General features: G+C 49.9%; 2 protein-coding genes across 6 annotated transcripts in view; one reads left to right on the top strand and one right to left on the bottom strand.

Annotated features, from left to right (window-relative positions):
- Positions 1-518: 518 nt before the first annotated feature.
- LOC121447211 (thyrotropin-releasing hormone receptor-like) lies at positions 519-9,987 on the bottom strand. The gene is made up of 5 exons (XM_041650340.1): positions 9,871-9,987; positions 9,415-9,441; positions 6,158-6,548; positions 4,106-4,502; positions 519-3,318 (listed from the first exon to the last, which is right to left on the bottom strand). The coding sequence occupies exons 3-5, from the start codon at positions 6,514-6,516 to the stop codon at positions 2,923-2,925; spliced, it is 1,152 nt and encodes a 383-aa protein (XP_041506274.1). The 5' UTR covers positions 6,517-6,548; positions 9,415-9,441; positions 9,871-9,987; the 3' UTR covers positions 519-2,922.
- A 6,920-nt stretch (positions 9,988-16,907) lies between these two features.
- Positions 16,908-24,815, top strand: part of Zc3h18 (zinc finger CCCH-type containing 18) — a 38,423-nt gene continuing 30,515 nt past the window's right edge. For 2 of the 5 annotated variants that reach the window (XM_041650601.1, XM_041650597.1), the window contains exons 1-2: positions 16,908-17,072; positions 23,036-23,640. In XM_041650601.1, the coding sequence (XP_041506535.1) occupies positions 23,050-23,640 (591 nt within the window). In that variant the 5' untranslated portion in view covers positions 16,908-17,072; positions 23,036-23,049. Of the gene's footprint in view, positions 17,073-17,114; positions 17,469-17,501; positions 18,020-23,035; positions 23,641-24,815 lie in introns of those variants that run through there. The other 3 variants (XM_041650600.1, XM_041650599.1, XM_041650598.1) reach the window with 3 other exon arrangements.

Raw genomic sequence — 24,815 nt, 5'->3', positions numbered from 1 at the left:
AAAGAAAGATTAGTGGATCCTTTGTCTTCTAGCATCTGCAGCTCCAGCAGCTGCGGGGAATGAAATGGGCTGACAAATCCCACAATACCCACACTGGTGGCCCTTCCAATTACCTACATGATTTTAAGATGGACCGCAGGTGACAATGGGGCGGCCAGGCCCTGTGCTTGAAGACTAATTCCTGCGCCTCCAGACCCCACGCCTCACTGGCTGTGTCTGCTCGTCCGTGGGAACTCCTGAGCAAGCACCTCGCCTCCTCGGGAGGGGGTCGTCATGTCATAGAATGGGCCAGCATCTTTCAGGGCTGAGTCGGTGCACCTGACTGTGGAGGTCCTGGAGCGTCCTGGGTCTCATGGCTCATGGGCGAGACAAGGTGTCTGTAGTGTGCTGTGACCTAAGAAGGTTCCAGAGCCCAAGCCTGGGAGTAGACATCCATAGTCACCTGACCTCCAGAGAAAACATGCATGAGACAGGCTGTCCAAGCTTGCTCCAAGCACAACTCGTGTATATGTAAAAGACTTTATGTTACATACGAGCAAATTATACATTTACAAACATCTGTGTGTCGTTGGGCAGTCTTGAGGAAGGCTCGTGTCTCCCAAGTCTTTCTCTACAATCTTCCCATTCGAGGGTTCTCAGCTGCCTCCCAGGACAGAGCTCTTGCCACAGGTGTAAAGCAGATGCTGACTCAGGACCAGAGGGACTCTTGAGGTCTGCTCCATGGTTTTCACCTCCAGGGTGTTCAGCATATCCCAGGCAGCCTGCTTCTAAGGCAGGAGTCCACAGTGGCCGAACAACTATATCCTTTATAAGATCCCTGCAGTCCTGGGGCTGCTAGCCTGCTTCATCCATCCAGAGGTTAAAGTCACAGAGAAAACTCAGTATAACAGGACACCATATACCCAGGCAGCATTCACCAGCCAACCAACAACTTTACCAAACAAAGGATTCCAAGCCAAGAGTAGGAGGGGCCACTAACCGCATGCTGTACAAGAGAGAAGCTACGGGAGGCTAGAGCTGGATGCCCAGTTGACGTGCGATGGTCTTGGAGGATGGCATGGAGCAGACCTCAAGAGCTCTGCCAGTCTGAGCTGGCTCTACAAGACCAAGTTCACCCAAGAAAGTGAGTACTACCCAGTGTGCCGCACCAAGAGGCCTGTCGTAATGTGATCTTCAGGTCTGCATTTGACAAAGGCCACTCCCCTGGTGCTGTGCTTCAGGGGAGTGGGTAACTAGGAAAGATGAGATAGGACAGGAAAATATTTGGAGTGTCTGATGTCAGCAAGGTTTGTCCAGGCCACAGTCAGAGAGAGAGGTCACAAGTCTGGGCCGGGTGGAGCTTGCAGAGCACACAGGCAGACCGGGCAGCCTGGGAGATCATGGCTGGATCTGACTGCCTTACCTCCATGTTTGCCCCCCACATCTACTTCATGTAAGCTCTGATCTCAGAGTGCAGGAGACGGGGAGGAGCTAGGGATCAGGTCTGTCTGGCCACATCCGCCAGGGGACACGTGCATGTCACATGGGTGTGGTAAAGAAGAAGTCACAGGGTGAAGGGGCTCTAAGGATGGCAGGAACAGCCAGCTCAGGTAGAGGGTGGAGCAAGTCCTGCCCTAGCACAGCCAGCCTGGTGTGGGGGCGTCCAAAGAACGTGCCCCTCAGTCTGGAGACCACGGCATGGGCAGGCCTCAGGTAGGGCTCCCGCTGCTCTGGGTGACCCCCAACTGTTGTGTTGACTTTCCCTCTAGTAAGGTCCTTTAATCCCCCATATGTGAGGTTCTAAATGTCCTACCCCACAAAACCAGACTCAGCAATCAGAGCCCCTAAAAAGTCAGTTCTATTTTGGAGTAGCCCAGGTACCCAGAGCAGGAATGAGTCAGTAGGATCACATCCAGCCGGGAAGGCAGAAGCTGTATGAGTAGGCTGACTCACCTGGTACAGCTATGCGGGCACACACACACACACTACACACCATACACACACACACACACACACACACACCAGCATCCACCAATTCCTGCCTTCCTGAGGTCTCCAGTCAGGGTGACCACTTCTGCGTATTGAAACATGTTTGCTATAGTGTTCCTCAATGTTGGGGTCCTGGGACTAAGGCAGGGTCACTGGCCCCATTTTACAGTGTGGGACATGAAGCCTACTGGTCCTCAGGCTCAGCCAGTAGTCCTGTAGGCAGTGATGGGGCTGGCTCCCAGCAGAGGCTTCTCCTGACATCTCTTGAGTCTGCAGCATGCCTCCAATAAAAGCATAGCATGCAGGACAGCAACTGGCAGAGAGGGTCCAGACAGCCAGGCTTGCACATTTGGGGCCAAGGAGGTAGAGGTGACTTCTTGGTGCTGGTTGGGAAGACAAATTGTTTCCTTCAAGCACATCTGTGGTGGGTGAGCTTGCTTGGTGGGCTCTCTTACAGGGCTGCCCACCTTAATGGAAGACTGGAAGGGATGCTGGGGCCAGGGATGAACATCATGGAACAGCCCTGGGTGACTGGCTGGACACCCATTCTGTATAACCCCCACTGTCCAATGACCACATTTGAAACCTGTACGCATGGGCTCATCAAGGGACAGCAGTGCTCAACGCCTGGAAGGACACTCCTTCAATAATAAACTCCAAAAGATGCTTAAAGTAATGAGTGGGAACAGATGAAAGGTTTTGAAGGGGTGAAGACTGGGTCTCCAGCTTCCTCTCTGTTCCCACCAGCCTGGCTTCAGAATAGAGAGCTACCCACACAGGATCTAGCTGAGAACATTCCAGTGTCCTCCTTCATGGTAAAGGGACCTCTGGTGACCCATGGGCAGTGAGCTATCTGTCCCTCTCCTGGCGATCCAGCAGTGCTCAGAGCAGATACCAACCAGACCAGTGAGCAAGCCAGCACAGGGAGCAGAGTCAGGGGCCAGGCAGGAGCCTTCAGAGTGCACTGAAGTGGGGCTCTTGCTGGCAACGCAGGGACCCAGCAGCTGTGGGACCTGAGGCCTCTATGGAGCCCAGCTGCATCTTCTCAGTCCCTCCTGGGGTCTCCTGGACAGCACTGACGCTGCCGGCAGTGACGCATGCTGCACGCTTCTGCAGCCCAGCTGCCTTGCACCAGCACAGCTTCAGGAAGGCCGCACGGAACTTCTGGGACATGAGGCTGTAGATGACAGGGTTGATGGCACTGCTGGTGTAGACACAGGTGCGGCAGAACAGCAGAACCCAGGGATCCAGGAAAGGCTGGGCCAGGAAAGAGTTGAGCAACACCAGCGTGCGGTAGGGGGTCCACAGCAAGGCAAAAAGCAGCACGACCACCGCCAGCATCCTGGTGGCCTGTGGGGAGGAAAGGCGGGAGGGCGCGGCTGTGAGACACACTCAGCAATCATAGCTAGAAGTTGACAACAGGGATGCCATGTGCACCAGATGCCAAAACCAGCGGCTCGGGGCATCTCTCAGAGCTGAGACTCAGACTGAGCTTCCCAAGATACTGAATTTCCAAGGATACAATTCTATTACAAAGTCCCTGGTGCCAGATAGGGTCCCCACTGTGACTTTGGGCACCCACACCTCATTTTCAGCTACTCATCCTTCTTTCTCTCCCCACTCCTGAATGTTCCCATTTCATATATTCAAAGTCCTTCTCTGCTCAGCTTGCCACCTCAGCATCAACCTTGGCTGTTTCTCTTCTGGGAATGCTTCCCTGCACCTGGCTTGGCTGCTCTTCCTTGCCAACACTGGTGCTCTACCCATCTGTCACCTCTTAGTAAGGCCTCCTGAACTGACCCCTGACTCCTGTTCCCCAGCAAAATGTGTTCCCATGTTTCCTTCCTGCCTATCCTTGGACAGACTTGTGTTCACTTTGTAGTTCAAGGAGGGCATCTGACTGTTTCCATGTTCTCTCTGTGTCCCAGCTTCTACTTGGCATATGAAATGCCTTGGCAGTCATTGCACAGATGTATGTATGCAAGCATGCATGTATGTATGTGCAAATGAAAGACCAAACGACTTAGACGCTTTGCCAGTCATGCCCTGTGTGTTTTATGCTCTTTTGCATATCTGTGCCTCTCCCCATGATTCTCCTCACATGCAACCCCCACCTGCACCCAGGAGTCCTCCTAACCTGCTTCCTGGAGGACATGGAGCCCTTGGATCTAGAGCAGCAACTGCCTGGTGCACCCTCACCCTGCCCAGTGGGTTGTCTCGCCTTCTGCCAGGCCTCCTGGGACAATGAGCTCTGAAATAAAATCCTCCCGATGAGCCCATAGAGCACCACGGTCACCAGCAGGGGTGCGATGAAGAAGACAGTGAAGTCCAGCAGGTAGATGGGCAGGTAGAGGTTTCGGGACACCTTGTAGCCACATTCCAGGCGCTGATTGTCATGGACATTGAGGTCCACCAAGAAGAACCAGAGTAGGCAATAGAGGGATGTGACCCCCCAAATACCTGCGATGATCCGTTTAGCCCGGGCCACAGTGCACACAGTCTGTGCTTTCATTGGGTGGCAAATGGCGATGTACCTGTGGGGCACAGGCAAGGCATGTTGGCTCCTGGGGCCATGGGACTGCTCGGCTTATGTCTGAGACACCTGACCCAAACTGAGCCGGGATGAGTAAGAGTGGCTGGGCTGTACTTGGCAAGGGCAATGGGGGGCTGCACAGGTGTAGGGTGAGGACGCTTCAAGGACAGGCAGAACAAGGCCAGCCTCCCAAGGACAGAAAAGCAGCCTGGGAATGTCCTGTCCTGTGACTCCATGGCTCTCAAAGTCGCCTTTGAATGCCACATGTGGTCAAAGCATTTTTTGCTACTCTCCACCAAAGGCAGGGAGTTACACTGTACGCCCACCAAAGGCGGGGAGTTGCACTGTACGCCCACCAAAGGCGGGGAGTTACACTGTACGCCCACCAAAGGCGGGGAGTTACACTGTACGCCCACCAAAGGCGGGGAGTTACACTGTACGCCCACCAAAGGCGGGGAGTTACACTGTACGCCCACCAAAGGTGGGGAGTTACACTGTACGCCCACCAAAGGCGGGGAGTTACACTGTACGCCCCTCACAGGCAGATCTCCTTATTGCTCACACTCAGGGCCCTGGGAACAATCACATGGCACAGATGAGACATCCCCATGCTGACTTGTTCCCAGGCAAGCATAGACGGGGATTGTAGAAGTGGACCTAGTGTTTGGCTATGGCAGACCTGAACTCTGCTCAGATTCTGGGTAACCCTAACAAGTTGCTGAGCTCAAAGTCTCAACTCCTGCCACCCCAAATTGAGGCTTCGGATCAGCATGTTCAATCTTTGGACCATTTGTTTCTGGTGTGTTACAATCAGAACTAAGCCAGACATGGTGGTACACACTTGTAATTCTGGGATCCAGGAGGCTGAAACAGCAGGATTCCAATGAGTTTGAGCCATCCTCAGCTACAAAAAGAGTTCAAGGCTAGCTTGCTATTCCGGTATGTATTCATAGTGAAACCCTGTCTTATAAAATGAACAAATAAACAAAAAATTCAAGCTGGTGGAGATTCAAGAGACACACCATTGCTGAGCACAATAGCGAAGGCCTGTTCAGTTTCTTGAGAGGCTGAGGGAGGAGGATCACAAGTTTATAGTCAACCTGAACAAGTCCGTCTTGCCGGGCGGTGGTGGTGCATGTCTTTAATCCCAGCACTCAGGAGGCACAGGCAGGCAGATCTCTATGAGTTTGAGTTCGAGGCCAGCCTGTTCTACAAGAACTAGTTAAAGGATAGGCCCTAAAGCTACAGAGAAACCCTGTCTTGAAAAACAAATAAAACAAAACAAAAAGACCATCTCAAGGTTAACTTATTTTAAAGATTAGAGGTATGGATTGCCTAGTATGTGGAAGACCCAGGGTTCAGTCTCCAGTAGTTGGGGGTGGTGAAAAAGATCATTCAAGTGCCTGTGTTCTGGATGGGAAATCAAGACTCACAGGAAGTCAGAGGCCTTTCCTGGTGCCCTATAGCAATCTAGAAGCAGAGCAAGTGCCCACATTTGTGATGGTTCTTCTAGCACCCCACACTAGCTTAGCTGAACAGAAGGTTCAATGGAGCCTCAATTTACCAGAAATCCCTGCTTGAATCCAGGCTCCTTGGATTCTCGTTAAGGAAGACAATGGAAGGGAGAAGGCATGGGGGTAACCTGTGGGTACTTACCTCTCCACAGTAAATGCCAGGATAGAGCAGGAGGAGACATTGATGCCTAGATACTGGAAGTAGGTGATACCCAAGCAGCCAGCATGTCCATAGATCCAGTGCCCCACCAGGCTGTCAGAGACATTGGGCAGCCCCGCGGCCACCAGCACTATCAGGTCGGCTAGAGCTAAGCTGACCAGGTAGCAGTTGGTGGGCGTGTGCATGTCTTGTGAGGTCCGCACAACCAGGACCACCATGGCGTTGCCCACGATGCCGGTGGTGCACACCAGGAGCACTAGGAAGACTGAGACCACCTTGTACTCTGGCAGGCCCAGCGTGGTATCACCATGGACCAGTGAGATATTGCTGGGGCCATCCATCTTGCTGGCGTTTTCTGTGATGCCCTGCAGGCCTGGAGGGGTAGGAAGAGGCAGTTCTGAGAGGCAGCCATGGGTTGGGCTGGACTACAGACTGGCTCTGGATCCTAAAAATACCTGCCCATGGCACCGCATTCAGAGACCTGGGGCTGTGTGGCAGGGATACGGCATTGGGGCAGGTCAAGGAGTGTGCAGGGTATTCTGCCATTCCACCCTGCGTGGATGCAGGAAACAGCCCACTGTGGAAAGGGGACTGCACCTTATATGCTGTCAAGCTCTCTGCCAGGAAAACTGAGGGCTCGGCTGCTGAGTCTGCAGCATCCCTAAGCCTCAACACACCCACTGTGGACAGAAAGGATGCACACCTGCTTCTCAGGGTTGTCAGGAGCATAGAAACAATGAAGCCTAAAATGTCCCTGGCCTTGACCTTGATAAGTGATCTGCATCTGTTTCTTTAATATTATTTAGGTTTTTTTTCCTTTTTGTATTTTTATGTGCATGGGTGTTTTGCCTGAATGGATGACCATATACCTAATACCTGTGGAAGGTACAAGAGGGCATCAGATGCCCTGGGTTGGAGCTACAGACAATTGCAAACTGTCATATGGGTGCTCAGACTTGAACCCCGGTCCTCTGGAAGGGCAGCCAGTGCTCTTAACTGCTGAGCCATTTTTTTTTCCAGCCCTCTTTAAAATTATTGTTGTGGAACTTTAAGACTCAGTTTCCCCATGAGTCTGTCTAGCGGGTGGTAACAGCAGCTTCTTCCCAGAAAAGAGTGTTGGGTGCATTACATTATGGCTACAGGACAGGTACTGTGTGCCTGCGCTGAGTGAGGAAGCAGGGAAAAGGGCCAGTTACAGCCTGTGAGTCTCACCGGCGCAGGGTTTATTTTTTTTGCAGCAGAGGTTGCCAGTGGCTTTAAGCAAAGCAGCAACATGCTCTCACATGCAGCTTTAAAGGGCTTCATGGGACCCACAGACCCCAGAAAAGTCAACAGAGTCACAGGTAGAGGTGAGGAGGCCAGGTTAACTGTCAGGTGAGAGGGATCAGGGCTCAGCCAAGCAGTAGCTGGAGAAGGGATAAGGATAAATCAGGGTCTCTCTCTCTCTCAGGAGATAGCATGACAGGGCATTAGATGGCATCAGGGCAGTCTTTACGGAGTGGGAAAATGCTGGGACAGGGCTCAGGTGGGAAGACCAAGAAAGGAGTCCATGCAGGGGTCAGGGGGATGCATGTTTGAGAGGCCATGGTCTGAGGCACTGTGGACCCTCCGCTGTGGGGCAGAATGAGGAGACATGAAGGAAACCTCTAGAGTCAGGGCTGGAGGTGGAAATACAGCAGCATCAGCATGGGGAGATGGATGGTTCTGCCACCATGTGGAGAACCATCTTGGGACCCAGCTGCTGCTGCAGTCCTATAATGTTCCAAAATGCATGATGTGGTCCCAGCCTACGGCTGAGCATGGGAGGGCTCAGCTGCTGAGCCTGAAGCTCAGAGCAACAGTTCCAGCCTTGAGCCTCATGAACTCTGGATCTTCTATTTGCAGGAATGCAAGTGTCTAAGGCTGAGGGCACAGAGACTTGATGAGCCAAGTGGAGGAAGTGGGTATGAGTTCTGAGAACAATGGCTCCCTGGGGATGACAACAAAGGAGTTGTGCTGGGGTCCAGATAGGGCAGGCACCAGCCCAGGAGCAAAATGGGGCTTTAGCTTAGAGTGCACATTCACATACATGCCACATGTGACACACAGTGCAGACTCCAGGCAAATACCCCGCTACACACAAATAGGACACAGGATACAACACATTCAACTAACACAGCACACATACCTTATACAACACATCCAACACACACATACAGCAAACACTATACAACATACCCAACAGACACACACATACACATGCCCACACCTCAATGCTATTCCCTGTAGGTGTAATTGGCAAGTAGGCAAAGGTGAGCTAAGTATGGCATAAACCCTAAGATGACCTGGAGCAGGGAGCAGATCTCCTCGCTCAAGGTCAGGTGCTTATCCACTTCTGCTCAGCCTGATGCACAGTCCCACGGCACTACTTCAGCCCCCAGGACAGGGGCCAAAGCATCAGAACAAGGCAGGGTTCGTGGAGAAGCTGTACCTCCACAGATGCTACCCACACACAATACACAGCTGTACACAGGACACACGTCACCCACAACGTTCCTGTGCCTACGCACATGCAATGTACCTGTGCTGAGCATACATCTAGGTCCACACATACACACACAAATATACAAACCAAACGTTGTGCCTGACTCACAATGACTGCCCACACAGGCATTACAAACCTTACCCGCATGTGCAACACAATTCTGTGTACGCACTTGACATTCAGCCCTGATATGCATGCCCTGTGCCCACAGTACAGGATGGACACATACACACACACACACACACACACACACACACACACACACACACACCACAGGCTGACTTTCCACAGTCCAAGCATATACACTGTTCATTCTCACATGCTCACATGGAAACATACTTGACATGCCTGTCCCTACAGACATATCCACATGGTTGGGACACTCTTGAAAACCAGCCTTTTCCCGTTAGCTGGAGGAGAGGACCACAAGATCTGCGGGATTTAGCAGCTGCTTCGACCCCAACAGTGCTCCTTCTCTGCAGTCAGCGGGAAACTGGTAACCAGGGCTGAATCCAGAGACCTCCCAGGGCTCTTCCAGATGTGGGGGCCAGAGCTGCAGAGGTCCATTCCTGACGTCTCCAAGGACTCTCACCTGCCACTACACCTGTTCTGCAGATACCTCTGTGGGGACCACCACATACCATGTCCCAGCCAGATGCCCCCCTCCAGCAGCCCTTACACACCAAGGGAAACTTCTAAGGTGGGGGGAACTTACCCAGTGAGGACTCAATGCATTTTCCTCCTTCCAGGTCGGGAGGGGAGGAAGGAGGGAAAAGAGAAAGGGAAGAGAGAAGGGGAAAAGGGAGGAAGCAGAGAAAGAATAAGCGAAAGAAGAGAGGGGGAGAGAGGGAAGCGGGAAGAGAAGGAGAGGGGGGAGAGAGGGAGAGAGGGAGAGAGAGAGAGAGAGAGAGAGAGAGAGAGAGAGAGAACAATGCCTGAGCTTCAGTCATTCCGTGGAAGGCTTTATGTTCTGCCGACTGCAGTATTACACATAACGCGGGTGTGCACCTCACACACACAGACACACAGCCCCGCCAACTTCTCCTCAGCTCCTCCTCTCACCCTCCCTCTGCAGAGCTGAGAGCCCCATGCCAACCTGCATCGACATCAGCAGCCTAGGCCTCACCAGCAGGGGGACCCAGGAGGAGGAAGTAGCGATGCTGTCTCTTACCCAGCTTGGGTGGGAGTGGTCCCAGGAGTTTATCTGGCTGCCAAGGAACCTCTGCTAGCCAGCAGAGCAATCCTCTACCTGACAGGAAGAAGACAAAGAGCCCAGAGAGGAACCTGGGGTGTGGGGCCAATATCTCCCGTGGCTAGATAGCACTGCAGCTCCAATCTGAGTCCCATGGATAAGCCTCCGTTGTCCATGAGAGAATGAGCTGGGAGGGGCTGGAGTATATAGGACTGGAAGGACTTGGGGAGGGGCAGGGAGGACTCCATCTATGTGACTGAGAAAGCCGTTATCCCTGCTGGGGTGTGGAGGAGAAAGCACCCACATTCTAGTAATAACCCAGTCATCTATGCTCTGGAAGGGGGCCCCATAAACTGGCTCTCCAAAGTAAACTTTGGTAGAATTGTGCCTCAGTTTATCCTTGAGACCCTCAGAGGAGGAGATGTTTATCTCTCCCCGCTGGGAGCATAATGTATGGTTTTCGAAAGAGCAATGGTGTTGTCCATGATATGGGGAATGAGACAAACTAAACAAGTGAAGTTGCATGGAGGAGGGGAGAGGTTGTTTACAGAGGAAATTTCGACAAGGTGGATATCTCTATAGGGTGTGCGGGATAGTGACAAGGGGCGGTGATTGGGACATCTAGGGTAAAATGCTTAAGCAATGGAGAGTGTCTGTGGGGAAAATTCCAGGACTGTTGTCTTCCGGTGGTATGGAACGTCATCTCTGCTTGATGGCTGGGCTCACTTAGGGAGTATGGAGATGCTCTGAGAACAGGCATCACAAGCCCAGGAGAGATGCATGAAGGACAGAGATGTCGGCAAAGAGCTGCAGAGGCAGCCTGGCCTCTGCCATAGATCCAGTCAAAGCAGAAGCGGCAGCCTGAAGGGAGAGAGGGAGAAACTGCTGAGAGGGCGGGACAAGAGGCTGGCTCTTCAGTACTGGGAGCTACGTCTCTGGCAGTACTCTGACTTCTGCCAGAGACGGAGCAGGTAAGGTAGAGGAAAGAGGAGGATAATTGGAGATGCTGTCCCATTGTTTTAATGGTTAGGGAGCCAGCTTAGTTATATAGAGCAACCAGTAATATAGAGCCTCTCCCAGAACCCCTCCAAAATGAGTTTAGACTCCTCCACCTGTATGGTTTTATCCTCCATACCCATCCACCCCCAGCAGCCCACAGTAAAGTGAGAAATGAGAATGTGGTTTGGGGAGATGGCTGACTGGCTACCCAGAGCAGAACACCAGCTCCACAGCGGACTGCAGAGTCTTCAACAGATTCTCCACGAGGCAGCACAACCTCTGTCAGTATGGTCACCACCCAAATATAAATTTCTAAGCAAGCTAGTCTGCCTTGTGTCTTTATGCTGACAACTTCATTTCCCTGTATGCATCTGGCTTGTGTAGCCATCGCTGGAGCCTTGGTGATTACATCCTCACAATTCACTTTCTGGCATTTGACCTGGAGCTGACCATGCCTCCAGCAAGGGTTCAGCGCAGCGTACTTCCAAAGGTGCCAGGAAGAGGTTCATAGTCCTTAGTCAGACGATAGCCGCCGACCCAGCTATAACGCTCAGAGCTGTGGGACAGACACTAGCCCTTTGTCTTGGGCCTATGGAGAAGGTCGAGAAGCGCCTTTTTAAACTTTCTGCTTGTGATCTCTGAAAGTCTAAGAAAATTTTATATGACCCAGGTTTGTATGTACATGAAATATATATATATATTAAATTATTTACTGATAATCTCAAGTTTATGCTTACAAAATTATTTGGAGCTGAGAGGTGGAGCTAAGTTTGGTAGGGTGCCTGCCTAGTGAATGCTCGACTTCAATCTCTAGCACCACTTAAATCAGGCTTGGTGGTGCATACATGTAATCCTAGAAACTTGCAAAGGCATAGGCAGGAAGAGCAGAAGTGTAAGGTCATTCTTGCCAACACGGTGAGTTCAAGGCCAGCCTGTGCTGTGTTACATGCAACCCTGCATAAATAAATTTCGGGATATGAGTAGGAGCGGCTCCCACATAGGTCCTTTGCCTCAGTCATTGGCTCACCCAAACCAGTGGCTGAAGCCCTGCAATGCAGAAGCCAGAGAAAAAGCCAGAAGCTTGGAGGTCTGGAGATCCTTTGTCCAACCTCCCTGGGGTGACACCCTTGTAAGGGTAGGTGGGATCCCAGCTGGGCACAGAGGCCTAAAGCTGACAGGCCTGATAAACCCCTCCACCTGAGAGCAGGCCCCCTGCTGATCCAGCCTGGCTCTTTCTCATTATCTCAGAACCACGTGGAGGTCCAACACATTCTGAGTGAGTCCTTTTTAACAAGCCGAGTTCACAGCTGGCCAGCCAGATTAGGGCCAACCACACAGCAGCAGCTGGCCTGCTCTGGTGTACCCTCTGCTGACCATACAGAGGAGCTGCAATGCTGTCCTTTCTCAAATGCTTTTCAGAAAGTCTTGACTTTACCAACAGTCAAGGGTGGGCAAACATGTATGGCTATGTCCATGCCTTGAGAGTGTGTACAGCAACATTTAGGCCTGGGATCCCATGAGTCTGGAGTGAGGGGAGCAGGAAGTGAGTCCTAGAGCTCCCAGCTTTCCCTCCTCTGGGGTTCAGGGAGACAATAGGTAGCACTCCAAACCCACAGTGGTCAGAGCCTGGGCCTGGCAGCCGCTTTAAGTAAATCTCTTTCCTCTGCTTTGCATTATTGCTTCTCTGTTGACTTGGCCTGTTGAGGAGGAGTGGCTGAGTTGATGTTGTTAGGACTGCAAGACCTAGGGTTCTGACTCCGTGCCTCATGTGTGCCATACATGGCAACAGGTTGGGCAGTTTTCAGTCAGGTGGGATTTCTTGGTATAAACTTGGCAGAACTCAGATTGTACACTTTCTGGGACATTTACTACTGCCCATTGTCTCAGTGTAGTCGCAATTTAGAAAATCAGCGCCTCTCTCTCCTTTCCCACACTCAAGGAGCAACTATTTTCCATGCTTTTATCTTTTCAGGCATTTTGTTGTCATTGTTTTCCGAGACAGGGTTTCCCTGTGTAGTCCTGGCTGATCTGGAACTCACTCTGTAGACCAGGCTGGCCTCGAACTCCCAGAGATCTGCCTGCCTCTGCCTCCTGAGTGCTGGAATTAAAGGCAGGCACCCCCACCGTCCAGCTTCAGGTAGTTTTCTTAGCATTCGTACTGATATATTTCCTCTGTTGTTTCCAAGAGATTCACTCCTGGCTGACTTTGAAGTCATCTTCCTGCCAAAGCCTCCAAAGTACTTGGATTATAGGCATACACCACCATTCCTGTTCATACTGGTTTCTTGCCTTCTAAAATGGCTACACCATTTATACCCCTAGTGGCAGTATGTTGATATGGGATTTCCCTCTGTATGCTGTGATTACCATTAATGAATAAAGAAACTGCTTTGAGCCAATAGCAGGCCAGAGGTAGGCGGGGAAAACTAAATTGAATATTGGGAGAAAGAAGGGCAGAGTCAGAGAGACGCCATGAAGTGCAGCCTGAGACAGACGCTGGAACTTTAGCCGGTAAGCCACAGCCATGTGGTGATACACAGATTACTAGAAGTGGGTTAAATTAAGATGTAAGAATTAGCCAATAAGAAGCTAGAGCTAATGGGCCAAACAGTGATTTAAATAATATAGTTTCTGTGTGATTATTTCAGGGCTGAGTGGCCAGGAACTAACTAGTGGCCTCCTTACTACAGTATGTGTGTTTCACTTCCTCCACACCTCCAAAAATATTCACGATCATAATCTTATGTGAGCATGATTGTCTTGGTTAGTTGGTTTTGTTTTTGCTAACTCGACACATGCTTGAGTTACCTGCAAAAAGGAGCTCCAACAGAGAGACTTCCCTCATCAGATTGTTTGCACACAAGTCATATCATGGAGGCAGTGTCACTCCTGGGCAGGTGATCCTGGGTGCTATACGAAAGCAGGATGAGCAAACCATAGAAACAAGCCAGGAATCAGCAACCTCCAATGACTGCGCCTGCTCATACCCTGACTTTCCCATGGATGGATTATAAACTGTGACTGAAACAAACCCTCTCTTCCCCAAGTTGCTTTCACCGTGGTCTTGGCCACAGTGGAAACAATGATCCATCTGTATTTCTTCTGCCACTTGACCTTTTAGTTCAATATCATTTTTGAGCTTCACCCCCTACTTCCAAATATTATTTTTATGTATTCAAGATTCACATTTTTAACCATTGCAACATTGTAAGTAGTATATAGTATTAGTTACAGTATTGTAGTGTCTTTTGGTAAATATTTGGGTCATTTGTAGGATTTTTTTCCCATTTTTCCAGTTACTATAAGATCTCTGTGACTGTTCTCATCCATGTCTCTTGGAGCCAAAGGTCAAGGTACTCCAGTCTCACATGCTCCGAACATCAGAAATGCCTGGCCTGTTAAGCAGAGACCACCAGGATTTCTGGTGTGGAACCCTGCCAAGGGCATACCCTCATTGGCAGAACTGAGTGGTCCACGCAGGTGGCACTTAGCTCCAGTGTATCTGAAAAGAAACCAGCCATGGTAAGACTTAAGGATGAATAAATGTGAATCAGGCAAGAGTTTCAGGTAGTTTGAGAGACCCATGTCTAGAGTTGGTGTCTTAGGGTTTCTGTTGCTGTGATGAAACCTCATGACCAATGCAAAGTGTGGGGGAGGGAGAGGGTTTCTTTGACTGACAATTCCACAGCATCATCCATCATCGGAGGAAGTCAGGACAGGAACTCAACAGATCAGGAACCTGGAGGCAGGAGCTGATACAGAGGTCTTGGTGTGTGTGTGGGTGCTACATACTGGCTTGCTCAACCTGCATTCTTTTTTTAAAAAAAAAAAAGATTTATTTATTTATTATGCCTCGATGTATGCCCGCACACCAGAACAGGGCGCCAGATCTCAGTACAGATGGCTGTGAGCCACCATGTGGTTGCTGGGAATTGAACTCAGGACCTCTGGAAGAGCAGCCAGTGCTCTTAACCTCTGAGCCATCTCTCCAGCCCTCAACCTGCATTCTTATAGAACACAGGACCACCAGCCCAGGGATGACGCCTCCCACAATGAGCTGGACCCTCCCCCACCAATCACTAATTAAGACAATGCCTTGCAGCTGGATATTATGGCAGCGTTTTCTCAGTTGAGGGCCCCTCCTCTCTGATGAATATAGCTTGTGTCAAGTTGACATCAGACTATCCTGCACACCTGGGGACAGAGATTAGATGGCAAATTGAAGGGCCAGGAAAGAAGATACGGTGCCGGAGAGATGGGCTGGGAGCACTGGGTCATAGGGAAACTGGTGCATTAGTTTAGGTTTTATCTGATAGCAAAAGGAGCCACAGAAGGAGTCTTAAACCATCAGGGAGGTGAATGAAATTGAGTTAGAAAATGTGGCTCTGACTGCCTAGGATAGTCCCCAACAGGGACAGGAATGAGAAGGGAAATCTTTAGCATGGGCTCAGTCAGGAACCAGGGGTGGAGCACACATTGAGAACAGGAGGGAAATTCAAGATACATCTAGAAGGCCAAATAGTTCCCCAGTTCATCACTCCATCCTGTTAACTGCATTTTTGCTATGACCAAAAACCTGACATAAACAACTTATGGAGGAAGTCTTTCTCTCCTCTCATCATTTCCGAGTTCAGTACTGAATTAGTCGGGGTTCCCAGTCAATTCAACAACGGCTGGCTACCAAGTTCAAGAATCCAGTAGGCTGGATTCAGTCCAACAAGCTTGGATGTCTCAACTGATCTTCAATATTCATTGAAATCCTGAAGAAGTAGCCCTAATGCCAATGAACGAATGAACTTGCCAGAGTAAGGGAGAGCAGGCAAAGAGCGAGGGCTTCCTTCTTCCATGTCCTTTATATAGGCTGCCACCAAAAGGTGTGGCCCACATTAAAGGTGGATCTTCTCACCTCAAATGATCCAGATTAAAGGCGGAGGTGGGGGGGGAGGGTCTCGCCACTTCAAATAATTCAATCAAGAAAAAAAATCCCTCGCAGGCATAGCCAGCCACTTGGGTTTCATGACTGGCTTCTCTCAAGCACCTTTCTAGGGTTCCTCTGTGCTTATAGCATATGTCAGCCCTTCATCCCTTTCTGTGGCTGAATTAATGTGCCACTCTGAGAACAGAACAGTTCCTTCTTTCATCAATTTATGGGCATTGGGTTGTTTTCACCTTGAGATTGTCCGAGGAAGACAGGCAGCCCCCAACCATGTAAACCCAAGATCAGCTCCAAGATTTGCAAGAGGTCAGGCCTCGCTACCCTTTGTCAGTAGCGATGAGGAAGGGGGTTTAAGCCAGCATCAGCAGCAGAGCCCCAATTACACTGGGTCATGGTAATCACATTTAATGAGACAAAGAATATTTAGCGCCGCTCTAAACGCTACACACATCTCCAAAAACTCCTCTCTGGGGAAGAGGGGGCGTACCAGGGCCTTGAGCACACTTGCCAGGTGCTGTCTCTACTTCAGAGCTACCCTCCAGTCCCCAAAACACTTTTGGTCAAGCACTGATATTTAATAAGACAGGAAATTTGAGCCTGACAAAAACGAATCCCAGTCGGGCGGTGGTGGCACACGCCTCCCAGCACTCTGGGAGGCAGAGGCAAGATAATCTCTGTGAGTTCAAGGCCAGCCTGGTCTACCGAGTGAGATCCAGGACAGCCAGAGATACATAGAGAAACCCTGTCTCGAACAAAACAACAAAACAAACAAACAAAACCGAATCCCAAGTTTTCAGGCCCTGAAGCGTCCACAAGCGCACACCAAGAGCCTCAAAGGGCTTTCCCTACCCTGCTCACAATTCGCCAGCTGGCACCAGCTCCCGATCCCGGGAAGCCACCACCATTAGACTCTGCTGCGCACGCGCCGCTAGGTGCAGGCCGACCTCGGTGGGCGGGCGCAGCAGCGGAGACTCCCGAGCGCGCGCCGCGGAGGCGGGGCCCCGGAGGCCGGAAGAGAGCGCGAGGAGGGCGGGGCTACCGAGGGAAGCCCGCCGGCCCGCAGTACGGCCGTCGCGGCCTGATGACGTCGCACAATGGCCGGCCCCCGCGGGTAGTGGAGCCCGTTTGTTCCGCCCGCGTCGTGCCTGAAGCTAGAACCAGTGATAAGTGGAAAGGCCGAGGAACGTCCTGTACACGCCGCCCCCATCCCAGCGGAGCCGTGGCCGCCTCCCATTCTCGCACTGAGGTAAGCGGGGCCGGCGGGCTGTGAGGAGGAGGCCGCCCCAGCGGCGGCGGGAGCGAGGCCCGGGAGCCCGGCGCCGCCTCCCGAGCTCGGGCGCGCTCCCGGCTGTGCGCAGCCGCGGGCCGAAGCGCGGCCCGGGACAGCGGACAGGCGCGAGCTCGCTCCGGCCTGGGACGGCCCCGGCGCCTTAGCGCGCCGCGGTCTGCCATGGTGAACTTGGTTTTCCTGAAGCTGTCATTTCTCTTCCGGGCCATTCGGCGTGGCACATGTTCGCCGCCTACAAAGGGGAAGAGGAGCACGCAGGTTGGCTCGGGAGGAGGCCCGCCTGGATTGTCGGCGGGCTCGACGGAGAACTTTGAGCTCTCTGGAGCCTCCTGCAACTTGCTCTCGCAACTTCAAGTATGCACAGGTTGGACGTACCCACTGTGCCCCGAGAGGCTTCCATCTCTTTAGGAAGTGTAACCTCCTCGCCTCTTGGACTGGGAGCTCAGAGACACGGAGTCTTTGGCGTAAAGTAGCAACAGTTGTGGTGCTGGAGGAAATTAAACTAAGACTTAACAGTCTCGCTGCTGCTGGAGATTTAGTTTCCCCCGCATACATTGACAGCCGCGTTTGCCAGGCACAATAGTAGCTTTAAATGAGCTCTGTTTAGGACTTATTTGCAAGAATGGGTAATTCTTCAGACCCACTTGGGGAACATGAAAGAGGGTGTTTGGTTCATCTTGACATTTCCTGTCCCAAGGCAGGGTTTGAGATTCTCAACCCCTAGGCCAGCTACCATTTCTGAGCCCCCGAGAGGAGAATGTGTTTGATCTGAGCGCTTATGAAGCCCAGCCATTGTGGAACCAGTTCACTATGCCCCAAAGCCTGAAACTCCTCTTCAGTTGTAGGTGGGGAATGCACAAACACTTTAAGAGAACTTTGTGGATTTACTTCAGAACACCCAGCAGGTAAGCTCTTGCCTTGCCGATCTTTAAAGAGATACCTTGGCATCTACAAAGGTGACTACTCCTTATCAGAGAATTTTTGGTTGAGTTTATGTCACTTTGGAGTGGTGTTTGTCAACAATCCTGACATTCTTGCTGTATACATTGAAGCTGTGAATGAGGATTTTAAGCAGGCACAATAGAGCTTGGACATCAGCATAGGACCTGGTCTGTTCAATGTAGTTTCTCATAGCTGGGCATGGTATCCCACACCTTGAATCCCAGCATTTGGGAAGCAGGGGTGAGAGGATCTCTGAGTTTGAGGCTAGCCTGGTCTACATAGTGACAGCTGGAGTATATAGTGAGGCCTTATCTCAAGAAAGAAGTTTCCCACAAGTTGTGTTTGTCTGTTATTGATCCCCCTTTGCTGAAGCCCATGCGGAACACCTGTCTCAGTGGTAAGCCATGTGAAGAAATTGGCTTCATTTAATAGTCTCACTGCCTCCATGCGGTAGTTTTTTGTTTGTTTTGTTTTGTTTTTCAAGACAGGGTTTCTCTGTAGCTTTGGAGCCTGTCCTGGAACTAGCTCTTGTAGGCCAGGCTGGTCTCAAACTCACAGAGATCCACCTGCCTCTGCCTCCCGAATGCTGGAATTAAAGGTGTGTGCCAACACTGCCTGGCTGACCAAGAGTAGTTTTAACCTGGGTTGGCAGCTCACCAGGCCAGGCTCTTAAGTAGTTTGTTGCAGTTCTTCAAAGCGACCCACCTGTGAGGAGAGTGTGACATTACTGTTCTGCCATTAGTAGTGTGGTTGGAGTCAGTTTGGCCTCCCAGAACTCCCAGATAGTACAGTATGTGGTGTATAGGCTACTGAGGGCCAGCCCTTTGAGACCCTCCATCCTTTCTCATCCTGAAGGAGTGGGAAGAGTATATGTGTTCTGTCACTGTGATACATACCTGAGGAGACGAACTCCTACAGAGAAAAGGTTGATTAGTGGCACACACCTGTAATCCTAGCAATCAGAAGACAGAAGGCTGATCGCTGTGAGTTTGAGGCCAAGCTGGTCTGCATAATGAGTTCCAGACATAGAGAAACCCTGTCTCAAAAAGAAAAATTTAAAAAAAGAAAAAAAAGGAGGCAGGGGGAGAAAAAGCATATTTTGACTCTCGGTTTGGTGTATTCTAGAATCTAGACCATATTCAGTTGGTAAGGTAGCCAGAGTGTGATAGAGCAAAACCACTCACCCTCTTGTTAAATGCTGGGGAGCAAAGAAAAGATTGAATTCCTAGTAGGCCTTACCTGTCAAAATTACCTACAGAAAGATTCCTGCACCTCTTAGTAGTGTGTCCCTAGGAACCAAGACATTAACACTTGGCCTTTGGAAATTTAAGATCCCAACTTAAAGTTGAGGGAGAGACCTTCCAGAAGCCTTCAAATAAGCTGTTGGAGTTTATATGGTAGGTGCAGTTAGATAAACAGAATAATGTACAATATAAGAAACAAGATCCCTAACGTGGAGTGGAATTTGGGGGTTTTGAACTGCCAGAAAGGGAGAGAGACTTTGAATGTCCAGGCTTGTTCATGCCTGTCATTGGTTGTTCAGAACAGCCTGTGATCCCGAGTCATCTTGACTCCCCCACCCCCTACACACACACCAGGACAGCCACAGGTACTTTCAGGCCCATTAACCGAACCACTTTATGGTATGTGAAGGCAAAAACCACCTTCACAAAACAGAAGTCAACTTACTTCTTGTGACTTACTCCTATAAGTAACTGTAAATTCACCTGGAGGGCATGAAGGTTTAGTGGGCATGTAAACAGCACACCAGCCTTTCAGATTTCTCAAGCTAGTCAGCCTGGCTGTGTCTTTGTGGTGAATGTCTAGTGCATTGATATTTGGAGGGAGGAAAAGACAGAGCCCGCAGCTTTGTTAAGACCCTAGTTTATTCATGGTCTGTATCCAAAAAGAATTTATAATAAAACTTCAGTAGCTGGGACTAGAACTAATTCCATCTGTGGTCTGGGAACACAAGTTCAGAATGCCCAAATGATGGTCCTGAGACATACACAGTAGCCTTCCCTCCTTCACCAGCCTGCTTCTTACTAAAGTTCAGCTGTTTAGTTGGGCACTCTGTCTCCATTTCTTACCATAGAATTTCCTTTCAAGATTTTCAAAATGTGAAAAACAACTCATTAACCTAATTTAACTGAAACCAAAAGCAAACCAACTTGTACCAGGGCCCCAGAAAAGGGCTGTGACCAAGTTAGAAGGTCTTGTGAACCATATATAAGATAGTATGTTACAAGGAGGGTAGCATCTTGGAGCTGGACTTTGTTTTCTACAGTATGGGTGTAAGACTTCCAAATTAGACAGGACATTTGGTTTTGTGGAACAGTTGATTTAAAAGATAACTTTGTTTACAAGGTTGCCTTTAGCTATAAAATACTAGAATAGGAATTTTTGGGTTTCAAGTAGTTCATATGAGACTTTGTAACAAGTTCCACATGACTGACTTCCTATGGGTACCAGGTGCTACCCCTAGGCAGCTAAAGAGATGAGAGGTCCCTTGGGCCTCTATGAAGACTTAAAAATATACAATGTAATAAAAACTGCAAAGCTAGGGATCATATGTTACACACTAAGGAATTCCAGTCTTCCTTAGTGTTGATATATTGGGCTGTTGTCCTTGGCATTAGCTCGACTTAATTACTAAAATTCTACCTATCCACACTAGAGCTTTGCACCAACTTTCTTTAGTGGAAAAGCACAGAGCCCTGTCTACATGATATTCACCCTTGCCCACTTCAGGACCCTCACTGCACTCTGCGGAGATCAGAGTGTGCACATAGCTTCTGAACTTGCTCTTACTGCTTTTTGCTCTCTCTCTCTCTCTTTCTCTCTCTCTCTTTGTAGTTCATTGTGTAGTCCAGGTTGGCTTCAAACTCTCAACAATCCTCTTGTCTCATCCCATAAATCCTAGGTTTCCAAACTGACATGTGTTTATTATGCCCAGGTAGGATGAGTTAATAATTTCCTTCAATATTTCTTCCTCTGCCCTGTTGCTAGATGAACAGAAAACCTTGACTGCTGTGTATTTTTGAGTAACTGTGATGGTTTTGGTTTTTCCAGACAGGGCTTCTCTGTGTATTCCTGGCTGACCTGGAACTCACTCTGTAGAGCAGTCTGGCCTCGAACTCACAGAGATCCTCCTGCCTCAGCCTCCTGAGTGCTTGGATTAAAGGCATGTGCCACCAACACCCGACAGGCTACAAGTTTTTAAAAATACAAATTCAGGTTCTGAGCTGAAGCTTGGATTAAAGGCCCCTACATGGCATATGTAAGATCCAGAACTCAATTTTTAGCACAGTGCTCACTCCACAAAGTGCATAAGTTGAAACATACATTTTATCTTTAATAGATAAATTTAAAGTTATATAAATATAATCTATAAAGATCATAAATATAAAGCCAGGCAGTGGTGGTGCACGCCTTTAATCCCAGCATTCAGGAGGCAGAGGCAAGCGGATCTCTGTGAATTCAAGACCAGCCTGGTCTACAGAGTATGTTCCAGGACAGGCTTCAAAGCTACACAGAGAAGCCCTGCCTTGAAAAAAAGCAAAACAAAGAAACAAACAAACAAAAAAGAACATGAATATATGTACCTCTGAACACATAGTGATCCCAAAATGAGTAAATTGTGCGTTTTGCTAGGTACCAAACAGCCTGTTTGTGTTTGTTTCCAGCCTCAGTATATAGAATCAGATAAACTCCAAATTCTTCTTCCTTCATGAAGTAAGTTGGTGTCTGTTGCTGCTGCGATAGCAATGCTGGCTACTGAGTGCTATGTGTGACATCTATACTTACTCTCTAACTCGCTTTTAAACCAAGTGCAGCCATGTGCTTTTTTATTGAGTCAGGGTTTTGCCGTGTAGTGTGGGGTAGCCTCCTGCTCCCAAGTGCTGTGATTATAAGCATGTGCTGCTACACCACGCAGAGCAAAGTGCTTTCAGTGAGTTGTGGAGGGGAAAACCAGAAAACATGTGCTTCGATTATATGATTAAATCTGGATTTGTAGAAATAGAAGTGAGTCTTCTAAAGAGGAAAAGGTTTTGTTTTTTTTTTTTTTTTTTTGGCGGGGGGGTTTCGAGATAGGGTTTCTCTGTAGCTTTGGTGCCTGTCCTGGAACTAGCTCTTGTAGACCAGGCTGGCCTCAAACTCCCAGAGATCCGCTTGCCTCTGCCTCCCAAGTGCTGGGATTAAAGGCGTGCGCCACCACCGTCCAGCAGAAAAAGGTTTTTTATTTAAAAATATGACTTAAGGGCTGGAGAGACATCTCAGAGGTTAAGAGCACTGGCTATTCTTCCAGAGGTCCTGAGTTCAATTCCCAACAACCACATGGTGGCTCGCAACCATCTATAATGAGATCTGGTACCCTGCATACATGCAGGCAGAATACTATATACATAATAAATAAAAAAATCTATCTATATATATCTTAAATGTCTAAAAATATTGTCGTGATCCATTTGTACAACAGATAGCTTTGGTTGTTTGGGTTCGGGTATCACTGGTCCTAGAGCAGTGCCTTTGAAGAACATGCTGGAGGCTGGGTGGCAAGTCTGAACGAAGTCTTGGAGTCTGAATCTTAAGTACAGGGGAGAAATTGAAGAGGTGACAAGAAGCTGTGCTTGATAGGCAGAGTAAGAGAAAAAGGGTCAGTTGAAAAACACGGCTGACCTAGGGTGCTACCTCATTCCACCATAGAAAGCTTCAGTAGTCATTCCTGTGAATCCCAGTAGCTGCCCTTACTGGTCAGTTCTCTTCACCTGTTCCGGCTGCAGGCAAGAGGAAGGACTGAGTGGAGGCCCAACCGTTCCTGGTGGAGTTATGCGCTGGCATTCCAGGGGGAGTTGTGTGGGTTTGGGAGGGGCTGTATGGAGCAAGGGCAGATTGGGTCCTTCCTCCTCCTCAGGGCAGAGGGCATGTGGGTCAGGAGGATAGGCCTGTGCTGAGTCTGTGCTGTCTGTCTTTTGCAGATCTGCGGGTCCTGATGGATGTGGCTGAGAGCCCTGAACTGGATCCTCACTCCCCAGAGGATGAAGAGCAGCCGGCGCTCTCAGATGATGACATTCTGAGGGAAAGTGGATCTGAACAAGATTTGGATGGAGCTGGGGAAAGGGGTTCTGATTTGGATGATGAGGAAAATACAACTAGGGTGCAAAGCCAGGAGGAGACTCACTCTGATGAAGAAGACCAAGCCAGTGAGCCCAAGTCCCAGGATCAAGACTCAGAGGCTCATGAGCTGAGCAGGGGCCCAGCAGGATCTCTGTGCGAGGAGGGGGATGATGTTGAGGAAGACCGGACAAGTGACCTCAGGGATGAAGCCTCCTCAGTAACCCGGGAACTGGACGAGCACGAGCTAGACTATGATGAGGAGGTCCCCGAGGAGCCGGCTCCTGCTGCCCAGGAGGAGGAAGCTGAGAAGGCTGGGGCAGAGGATGAGGAGGAAAAGGGGGAAAGTGCTCCCGGAGAGGAAGGGAAACCTGATGTTCAGAGTGTGGGAGAAAAAGAACCCACAGAGGCCGCCAAGGAGAAGAAGAAAGAGGATGACGATGGAGAGATTGATGATGGAGAGATAGATGTGAGTATGGTGGAGCAGGCAAGGACCCTGGCCCTTCAGCAGACATTCTTGATCCAGGAGAAGCAGACTCCCTTGTTCCTAGAGAGATGGTCAGTGGTGGGCTGGACCAGGCATGCAGTAAAATGAGAGCTTGTACTGAGATAGGAAAGGAAGTGCTCACAGTGGAGAACAGAAGGTAGCCTTGTGCAGAGAGCTTCTATCAGTCACCACAGAGCATCTGTGGACCCCAGAAGATGCCTTCTTTAAATCTGACCTCCACTGTGATTCTTGCTTAGTACATGCGTTGTTCTTTTCACAGTCTGAGGTGATTGTTGTATCACCATACTCCCTTCTCAGGTGCAGTCTCCTAGCCAAAGACCTGCTTATCTTCAGACTGCCCTGTAGGATAAGCCTCTCTCAGGCAGTGCTGCCACGTAAGAGTTGAGGAATGCATGCATTAGACTGTGGGTCAGCTGCATTGGACACTTGCTTATTGGTGTGTGCCGGCAAGGATATTCTTAGCAGCTGACCTTTAGTGAGTAACGGGTCCTGCAGAGCAGGTGTGGCTCAGCATCCCCCTGCCACCTCAGGAAAGCAAGGATATCCTTACTGATCCCTCTGACCTGTAGAAGTGCTTCTGTGTCCCAGGAATACCTTGGTTAGTTTCACCTGCAGGATACCAGGAATAGCCCGAATGTGTTGGACTTGGGGTTGCTCTCTCACTTGCTGTCATGGCTTTGTTCTGCTTTTGTCTTATGGGGTCAGCAGGCCAAGACAGGAAGCATTTTTGCTTACTCGTCTGGATTTTGGGCTATCCAGAGAACACAGGACAGGAGTACTACAAGGAGTCTCAGCGACAAGGCTGATGGGCATAGGTTGGTGGGACAGGCCCTGGGCTCAGGGGTGGTTGGGAGATCACAGAGCAGTGGTCAGGTCTTGGCTTCCTGTGAGAACCCTGGGAATACAACTTAGGTTCTGTTGTCCAAAGTTTTTAGATCTCTCTAAAATGATGGTGAGGTAAAGAATGAGCCACAAGGTGGTATTGCCCATCAACAGTCACCTGACTTCCCTCATCAGAGACAAGTAGTGTTCAAAGGGCATGGAATACTAGGTTTATACACTGCTAGTGTACAAAGTAGTAAAGACCAAAGTGTGACCATTGCCTGCTCACAGTTGATAGAAACAGATCAAAGCTC

Source organism: Microtus oregoni, unplaced genomic scaffold, assembly GCF_018167655.1.
Source record: "Microtus oregoni isolate MIOR12 unplaced genomic scaffold, Mior012 000004F_ref0000308, whole genome shotgun sequence".
Taxonomy (NCBI): Eukaryota; Metazoa; Chordata; class Mammalia; order Rodentia; family Cricetidae; genus Microtus; species Microtus oregoni.
The sequence above is the reverse complement of the archived record's forward strand: the minus strand, read 5'-3'. Positions and strand labels throughout refer to the sequence as shown.

What these genes read in the sequence shown, in the direction of transcription:
- LOC121447211 (XM_041650340.1), bottom strand. Translation starts at nt 6,516, where the DNA reads ATGGATGGCCCCAGCAATATCTCACTGGTCCATGGTGATACCACGCTG. An exon ending in CTGGCATTTACTGTGGAGAG is followed by an intron (nt 4,503 to 6,157) that starts GTAAGTACCCAC and finishes TGTGCCCCACAG; the next exon opens with GTACATCGCCATTTGCCACC. An exon ending in CCATGTCCTCCAGGAAGCAG is followed by an intron (nt 3,319 to 4,105) that starts GTTAGGAGGACT and finishes TCCTCCCCACAG; the next exon opens with GCCACCAGGATGCTGGCGGT.